An 8346-nucleotide genomic window follows, 5' to 3' on the forward strand; every position below is an offset into this window, starting at 1 on the left:
TGCCATGGTCGGCGAAGGTGCAAGCCTTATATATCCGACGTATGAGCAAAGTACGAGGCTACACAGACTCGGAGATGACCTAATCGACGCAAGGATTTCGTTCGCTGACAGATGCAAACTTAGCTTATGAACCACAGCACTGCCGGGGTTTTCTCCACAGGAAAAAGCGAAGTCGGCGCTAACGGGACAGTAATTACGGTAAGCGCGCCTTTCGATCTCACTCCGAGTCTCCGAAGATTCAAATATTCAACAACCACACAGTCCCAGTACTACAAGCTCGTTCGGCCGCCGCAGGCAAAGAAATCTTACGTTGAGTCAGTGCCCAACGTGAACTGCTTGGTTCACCGCCGGCCGGACTGCTACTAATCAACTAATCCATGACATATTCGTCGCCATCCATCCGAGTCGGACGAAGGACATTCGCCTACACTCGTCTGAAGGGAATTCCTTCCACCACGAGCGTGCTTCGATTCGCGTATCGAGAGCACAGCACCGGGCACTCGGGCGACGCAAGCCCGGTTAACATGATTTACGACTACTACGCCCTTCTAAATTCTTAACAATCTAAAACAATAAGCAGGCCTTATGGCGTGCCAAGGTACGCGGATGCTTGTCGTGTCGGAGGCGCAAATTTGAGATGACGGTGGACAAAGTGGCGAGAGGGCAGAACGCCACCGGTACCACACGCTATATCCGGATGTTTACACCACGAGCTCGCGCTTATAGCAGCTACGAGATATCCTTGCAGATGGCTGTGCAACGGCTTTGCGAGAGTCAGACGGTGGCGAACGCCTGCCATGTCGCCGCATTCAGGTCAGTCGGTACGTCAACGAGCGACGATTAGTCAATGGTGATTAGCATCATAGGGCCCAGATGATAGATGAAGTATGATACATGCAAAGGTCAAGATAGGCGCATAGACTCGAGAAATGTACGGACGAAAAGGAAAAAGAAAGATCGTAGAGCGTCTGTCCTTGCTCAGGTACAAACACGAGCAATACATACGTGACAGAGCGACATATTAGTTTAGAGAGAGATAGATAGGGTGTCTGGGCTGGGCGAACAAGCGACACGTCAACATCCTTACCCGATGGGAACGGGAGTGAGATGCTTATTCATCGCTCACGCAAACTGCTGTAAGCTTTGATTGAGTCCCGCGAGGAGGACGTTCAATGTCCCGCGACCCGACCGGACGATCTCCAGTTCGCCCTCTGCAGTGCACTTGACCGCCTGCCAGGTACTGTGGGCCTCGCAAGCAACAGATGACAGGTCCCACATCGCCTGCTGCTTCTGCAGCACTGCCGTCTGGGAGGCCGCGGCATCGTACGCAGCTTGCTCGAGCGCGTCTGCGACAGCCTCGTCGCGGACGTTCTGTGCTTGTGCAAGCTGGTCCTCCAGCGATGCTGCATACAACAACAACTTCTCGTCCGGGTCAGGCTTGGCGAGGTTTCCATGGACCTGCTCTTCGAGCGTCGAGATCTGTCGGGCGAGCTCTTCTGCGTCATGCAACCGAGCTTCAGCTGCAGACGCTAGCTGGACTTCGAGAGCTTGAATCCGGCCTAGGCGTTCTTGCGCCATATGTTCCACGGAAGCCAGCTGGAGCCGCAGCATCGTGACCGCCGAGCTTTCGATAGGCGAGGCTTTAGCGGAGTCGTCGTAGCGAAGCTGGGCGTGAGGCGCGGGAGCCGGTGTGACGTCGGGTAGCAGGACTTGGGAGATAGCACCATAACCAGAGGGAGAAGGCATTGCACTCAGCAAGGGACTTTCGGGGATATCAGCCAAGGTGAGCTGACTAGGTGTCGGCGACGCCATAAGCGCGTGAAAAGGTGAGTCGACATCGGCAAGCATGTGCTCGACATCAGGTGTGCCCATGGACTTGTTGTGCTGTGCTAACTGCTCCCAGGATAGTATCGAACCGCGCTCCTTTCCTGCACTCGCATTTCGCCTTTGTGGACGAAGGAACGACGAGCCCTCTGCTGTCGGAAATGCCGGAGATAGATAAGATAGGTTGGCACGACCTGGCAATGGGAAAGGAGAGAGACGTGGCGGAGTAGCAGGTGCAGATTCGTTGAGGTCTATGGTACGGACCCTGGGCAAAGTCGGCGTGGGTGCGGACGGGGATACCATCTGCGAGAGCATGAGCTCAACGTCGTTGGCCTCGATACTGTCCATGCTATCGTCCCTCGTTAAGATGATCGGCATGGGGTCAGTTGTGAGAGAAGAACGAGAAGAGGATGGTGTGGGTTCTTGTGATGACTTCTTGCGCACTGACACATTGACGAAGGGTGAGTTGCGGTTTGCGGGTATATTGGTGCTTAGGGGACTAGGCCTAGGACCTGAATCAGTACGCGAGCGTACGGACCCATTGCGGCGGTGCGCGATGCGCTTGATGATAGTCGGGGTAGGAGTAGAAGCTGGTGCATGAGACGAGGTTGTCGAAGACGCAGAAGACGGTGGGCGGGTAATCGTAGCGGCGGCGGGTTTAGCCGCCTTGCTCTGTTTGGGGCGCGTAGGGGACGACACACGCGTCGACGAGGACGTTCCGAAAGCGTCCGCCTTCGGAGTCTTCTTGTCGGGCGTTGACGGCGGGGTTGGAGTCACGTTGATGGCGGCAGTGAGGTTGACTTGCAGCGCGTTGCGGTGCGGCAAGGGACTGATCGCACGTGTCGTCTTCTCCGCCAACTTGTCGATGTCGAGCAGCGCCGCCTTGCCTTTCTCCTCCTTGTCCTCATCTGAGGTGCTGAGCCGACGACGAGTACCGGCGCGCGGGGGCGGGGACTGCCCCCGCTTCTCGTCGAACCCATCAATAAGCAAGGACTTCGGCCTGTACTTGGGTAGCGCAGAAGACGTGGTGAAGGAGTTGCGAGGCCGCAGACTGGACGCACGCTTCACGCCGGCCCTGGGGCCGATCGTGCTGGGCGCAAGCTGCTCTTCAGAAGACGTACCACCGTTCGGCTTGGGCAGTTTAGAGAGCCTGCGCGTGTTCCTAGGGACTGCGGTCGCGTCTGGCGAAGGCGTCTTGTCATTTCTGGTTGTTGCAGCCTTATCCGTGGAGGAAGGAGCCGGGAGCACGAGGCTGCTACGTTTCGAAATCGCGTTGTCCCTTGCCTTCTTCCCCTTTTCCTTCTCCCCTACAGAGTCCTTGTGCATGGCATCGGCAAGGGCTTTGCCCATGGATGAGAAATTAAGAGACTTTAGCGAGGCCCTAGTCATGGGCCGTGTACGCTGTGGGAGTCCTGTGGGATCAGTCGGCATTGTCGTCGTTGTCGGGGTATATAGGAATGATAGTAGTAGTGAGCGTCGAGTGGGTGGACGAGTCCGTTGCGTTTTCGAACTCGTCGCTGTTGAACGTAAATCAAGACGTAATTTTGTGGGTGTGAACCATGGGAACGTTGGGTATCACTGAAGAGAGAGTCGAACAGCAAACAGCGCGTCAACATCGGCGCGTAAGTCACAGTGGGTCTGTTCTTACCCGTCACGGTCACGCTCTACTACGATACGGGGGTATAGAGACGGTGTACACGAGAGCTACCACATAAACCGACCTACGCCCTCTCTCTCTTTATACAGGAACACCCACATGGTGGCCGCATTGATCCCGGCGTACCACAGGCCCTCAAGCGCCATACCCCACCCGGTAACATCACTCACCTGCGCCCTGAGCAGGACGTATGGAATGAGAAAGTAACGAGGCTCAAGCAAGGGGGTCGGGAGCAACGTGGGTGTCACAAACAAAGCAACCAATAGGTTCTGGAGTAACGTCTGGTCATGCCCTGCGCCAAGCCGGCATTAGGTGCCACTCGGCTAGAGAAGGATGTAGTGAACACATACCGATCCGAAGATACCATGCCCATGTGCAAGCTATATACCCAGGAATGAGGAGATAGGGTACAACAGGGTGCAGACGGAAGACTCTGCGCCACACGTAGAAGGTGTAGTGGCGATTGTCCGCGAGAAGAAAGGGGTGATGAATTCTATCCGAAACACCATGAGATTGGCTGAGACGAGTATAAGCTTCCAATGCACGTACGTGAATTTGTAGACCGTGAGAGCCATTCCGGCTGACAGTAGGCAAGTTAAGGCAGTATTTCTAAAACAGGGTCAGTCACTGGACCAGACATGCTAAAACCGCGCTCCCAGCTCGTGTACCTTTTACCACCGAACATACGCTGCCGGACTCCTTGCACGAGAACTTGCAGTCCACCTGGCGTGCTCACGAGTGCGGGCCAACCTATCAGAGTAGCAAATCCCACAAAATAGTACAACTGAGGTACATGGAACGACGGAATGTGGTTCGACTTGTCGCCTGACGAAGCCGGCAGTCAGACGGATGAACACAGTGGCGGCATCGCTACAAGCCTGCGTACCCAGCACGATTCCTCCGTTCCAGAAAACGAAGACCGCAAATGCGACGATGACCAGCGCGTAGGGGACAAATGCCGGTAGTATATCCGGGATGACCTTCGGAGCACTCAGGATTGCCTGCAGCAGATCGACTGAACACGGAAGATCCAACTTTCAGCACAGCGATCATCGCCTAAGCGTGCAGACGAACCTGGGGTAGCGGCAACGGCAGGCGGATCATGGAGCTTTTTGACAGGCTTTGCCCCGGGTGCAGCCCTTCGGAAGCGCAAGCTCATGAGCTGACTAGCCGCGTATGCGTAGAGCACCCATATGACGTTCGTCTGGCGGAACGTGCAGCTTACGGCACCGAACTGCCATCCTTACGTGCGTTCAGCGGGGCGTTGCGCCGAGGCCAGAACAGTGACGTACCAGCGCTGCGAACCAGTGCTTGTCGTGCGTGGCCGCGACGACCGTGAGCGCGACGAACACCAGGCTCGGGACCTCAGTGTAGTACAGGAAGCCGAAGAACCATGCGACGGGGAACGCGGAGAGCACAACTGCCTCCGGCGTCGGAGCGAAGAGCGAGGTCGGAGGGCGCTCGCGTTTGTGAAAGCAGAGAAGCCTGGTGAGCACGAGGGGAAGCACGAGTAGAGCAAGCAGGGGAGTGAGCCGGAGCATTGCCAAATTACATTTCAACATGAAGATACGCTTCAGAATAAGGCTCAGGATGTAGCTATCAGACCACGCTCGATCAGCTAAATGCTAAGGTTGGAGTGCAGACATGCTTACAGGCCAGGAGGTGTCGTAATCTTAGGATCCCAGTAGGAATAGTTCCCAATGCAATATGCCTGAGCTTGCGGAACATGGAACGGCTCGTCCTATAAGTGATCGCTCTCCTCAGCACACATTCCCTCACAGAAGACTTAGTCACACACCATATACGGTTCTATGACTGCTTCATTCATGGCCTTAAGCACCAGCACTGAGCTGGCGCAGAATGCCAGGTAGACCGTCGGACCCAGCGACGCCGGCAACATGGCGGTCAATGATAGATGGCTTTGGCGCTTGTACGCGTCTCACATCCGTTCTTAACCAGAGACCGCAATGATCTCGACGCTAGAACTGTCGCATTTGACCACTGCGGACTATGGGCATGTCTACGAAGCTGCAGGTGTGTCTCATATTCCCCTCATTTCTGTGCGACTAGACTAGACCTTGCCTTTCATAGAGAACACTTTAATTCATCCTACCTGACGCGCTTCAGCAGGAACGAAGCCTCTGGTATACCTGGAGATAGGGTGCGTGCTTTGCTTCCCGTTGGCATTCACATATAATCTAGACCACGCAGGTCTAGTTCAGACTGCGTCTCCAGCTTCATTCGGGCCATTCTCGAGTACTCGTGTCGTTAGTAGTCGCCTCTTCGACGTCGTCTGCTCTTTGGAAATGACCTCTCTACAGTGTGCACTTCTATGGACATCAATCCTCATGCCGCCTCACGCACATTGCTAACTGCGCGTCAGAACGAGGTGCCTCTCCCTTTTCTCCTTCCAGTTCTTCCATGCCCTGACACGGACGCCATGTAGTAGACGGCCATAGATCCCAGTACCACAAGCCTGGCAGAACCGGTGCGGACGCGTCTGCAGCGCAGTGTCGACCTCCTCATATTCAATCCCTCTGTGTCCCAATATTTGACGAAGAAGCGTGCAGCGCGCAAAGTACCGCCGGGATTGCGGGCGCCTGGGCGAGCGGGAAGGATGGCATGCAGATCACGGACGCACTGCTGGACGACGTTGACGTGCGTAGTGTACTCCTTTTTGAGTGTGCGTGTGCGATAGCTATTTGCTTCGCAGACCTTGCTGTCTCCGTCAGGCCTGTTGTACCTGGTAACAGTCAAGCGGAATGACGCGCCTCGGATTCGAAGTCGGACGGAGCAGAGCTTGGGCTCTGGAGCGAGATCTGTGGTCTACTCCTCTAGAAGGATCGAAGTTGGTCTTACGGCTGTCAAGGTTGCGTTACAGCAAAGAGCAGGTCGAGAATATCTTTCCGTGGTCCGGTTCACACGTTAGCATGCACGTCTCCTGGTGAGTCCTCCACGAGTCTCCAGTTCTTTGTATATAAATGGCCATACGCAGGCAGCATACATAAAATGCATCCACTCCACATCAGTTTCCTCTTAGTAGTGTTCGTGAACCAATCCATTTCCGGCATGTCCCCGTGTATGCCTGAGCTTGATAGAGCTTGAAGTCGGGGTTGGCGCGATAGGTCTCTCCGCTTGGGCGTGATGTGAACACTATGACGCATGGCGCCCTTCAGTGAGCCCTCGAGGCGAGCCTTGTCATGGATACTCGCGAGACTAGGGATTAGCATAAGTTCATGGCCGAAAACGTCGGTCTTAACCTTTTCTCTATATGAGAATTTCAAATGAGTTCAAGTACGCATACATGTACACACGTAGTAGTAGTAGTAGTAGTAGTAGTAGTAGTAGTAGTAGTAGTAGAGCGGCACCGACGAATCACGTACATACTCAACAATCCAAATTTCATGTGAAGAACCTCCGCCAACCCGCTTCCACACCAGACTACCCAGAGCTCGACATGGATATTACGGACCGCTTCTTGCTTCCAGTTGAAACCTTCATGAAGGGAGTACCATCGGGCAAGGGCAAAGTTTCGAGCTGGTCTTCTGTCTTTGGTTCCGAAGAGTCTAGGAACGCTTCGTCGCCAAGCACGGCTCTCCATGGACCGTCCAGATCTTCGTGTGTCATCTTGGAGAGGGTGCACTTCGCTACGGAGTCTCGAACACTCTGAGACACTGGCACCTCTCTGTGCAGCTCGCCCCAGAGAGCTTCCCATGTCATTCTCTCGAGAGTACCGTAGTGCTGTGAGAACAGCTTGTGCCACTCTGAGACCAGAGTCGGAAGGGCGCCTGATGGGCGGGAAGGGCCACTGAAAAGGACGGGAGGCTCCCCGAGTGACAAGTAAAGGTACTTCTCTTGGCCACCGACAAAATTTTGACCCCACTTGTGTGCCAAAAAACAGAGGCTCCGGAGGACGGTAGCAAACCGTGTGTTTTTTGCATTCGCCACCGCGTTGTAGACTTTGGAGCTTCTGCCTCCCGAGGTGACCATTTTTGTGCTGGAGTGGGAATGCAGGTGGAAGCGCATGCCAAGCATCTGCAGTACGTGGAGGAATGATTCCAGATCATCGAACAGATGATTTGGCTTCAGGGGGAACATCAGCAATGTCGCCGACATGTAGGGCCATGTTCCCTGTGAGTGATGGGAGTATTGAGATTGGCATACACTAAACAGTATCAACGACGTACTGAGCGATCCGAAGCAGTGGCCTCTCCTGGGTTTTCGACAAGCTTAGCAAAATCCCAGTCGTTCAAGAAACTCTTTCCGGTCTCGGCATTAATCATGATGTTTTCGACACTGACGTCGCGATGCAAAAGCCTTGCAAACTCGTAGGCAGCCTTATGCGCTATTGAACCAAGTGGTCAGTGGATGCAAGCTCCAACTCCGCGACTGGTCATGGATCTTACCCTCGAAAGCATCATGTGTGCATCGCAAAAGCTCCTTCTAATCTTTATATGTCTCGAGATGGCAACCAATCTCCTTCCTAACGATACGATGATGAATATGCTTTGATGGCGGCCTCCGGTCGTTCAGGAAAAATTCTTGATTGCGAGTCGTCTGTGGCATCTTGCCTCCCACGTCGCCTCCTGCAAGGATGGAGGTGATGCTCGGTACTTTATGGGCGCGAAGCAGCACATAGTTCTCCAGCTCGGAGCAGGCGCCTTCTGTATACCAAATGGACTTGATGAACACGATGCACAGATTTTTCGGGTCGAGATCAAACCCGATGTAGCCTTTCGTCCCGCGACCACGAACGGAGTATCGAGAACTTGCATGGTGCCGCGCAACATAGTAATCATGGAGTAGGGAAGGATCGTTGATGTCCTGACATGTAATCTCAAGCATCAGCAAAAAAATTACCCAAT

At 54.3% G+C, this 8346-nt stretch overlaps 3 protein-coding genes across 3 annotated transcripts; all 3 read right to left on the minus strand.

The window, feature by feature from the left end:
- Positions 1-856: 856 nt before the first annotated feature.
- Positions 857-2196, minus strand: PHACADRAFT_246908 (uncharacterized protein). Its single transcript, XM_007390165.1, has one exon. It carries the CDS (start codon positions 2170-2172, stop codon positions 1123-1125), a length of 1050 nt encoding a protein of 349 aa, XP_007390227.1. The 5' UTR covers positions 2173-2196; the 3' UTR covers positions 857-1122.
- A 1332-nt stretch (positions 2197-3528) lies between these two features.
- On the minus strand, positions 3529-5381 carry PHACADRAFT_84564 (glycosyltransferase family 59 protein; the record flags this gene model as incomplete). Its single annotated transcript, XM_007390166.1, has 9 exons — positions 3529-3773; positions 3832-3974; positions 4031-4090; positions 4165-4306; positions 4368-4496; positions 4556-4715; positions 4774-5077; positions 5134-5222; positions 5280-5381. The coding sequence occupies 9 exons, from the start codon at positions 5379-5381 to the stop codon at positions 3529-3531; spliced, it is 1374 nt and encodes a 457-aa protein (XP_007390228.1).
- A 1541-nt stretch (positions 5382-6922) lies between these two features.
- PHACADRAFT_189911 (uncharacterized protein) lies at positions 6923-7764 on the minus strand (the record flags this gene model as incomplete). The annotated part of the gene is made up of 2 exons (XM_007390167.1): positions 6923-7612; positions 7669-7764. 2 exons carry the CDS (start codon positions 7762-7764, stop codon positions 6923-6925), a joined length of 786 nt encoding a protein of 261 aa, XP_007390229.1.
- Positions 7765-8346: the final 582 nt, after the last annotated feature.

This window comes from Phanerochaete carnosa, assembly GCF_000300595.1.
Source record: "Phanerochaete carnosa HHB-10118-sp unplaced genomic scaffold PHACAscaffold_1, whole genome shotgun sequence".
In the NCBI taxonomy this organism is placed as follows: domain Eukaryota; kingdom Fungi; phylum Basidiomycota; class Agaricomycetes; order Polyporales; family Phanerochaetaceae; genus Phanerochaete; species Phanerochaete carnosa.

Excerpts from the sequence above, each read along its gene's own strand:
- PHACADRAFT_246908 (XM_007390165.1), bottom strand. The coding sequence starts at position 2,172 with ATGGACAGTATCGAGGCCAACGACGTTGAGCTCATGCTCTCGCAGATG.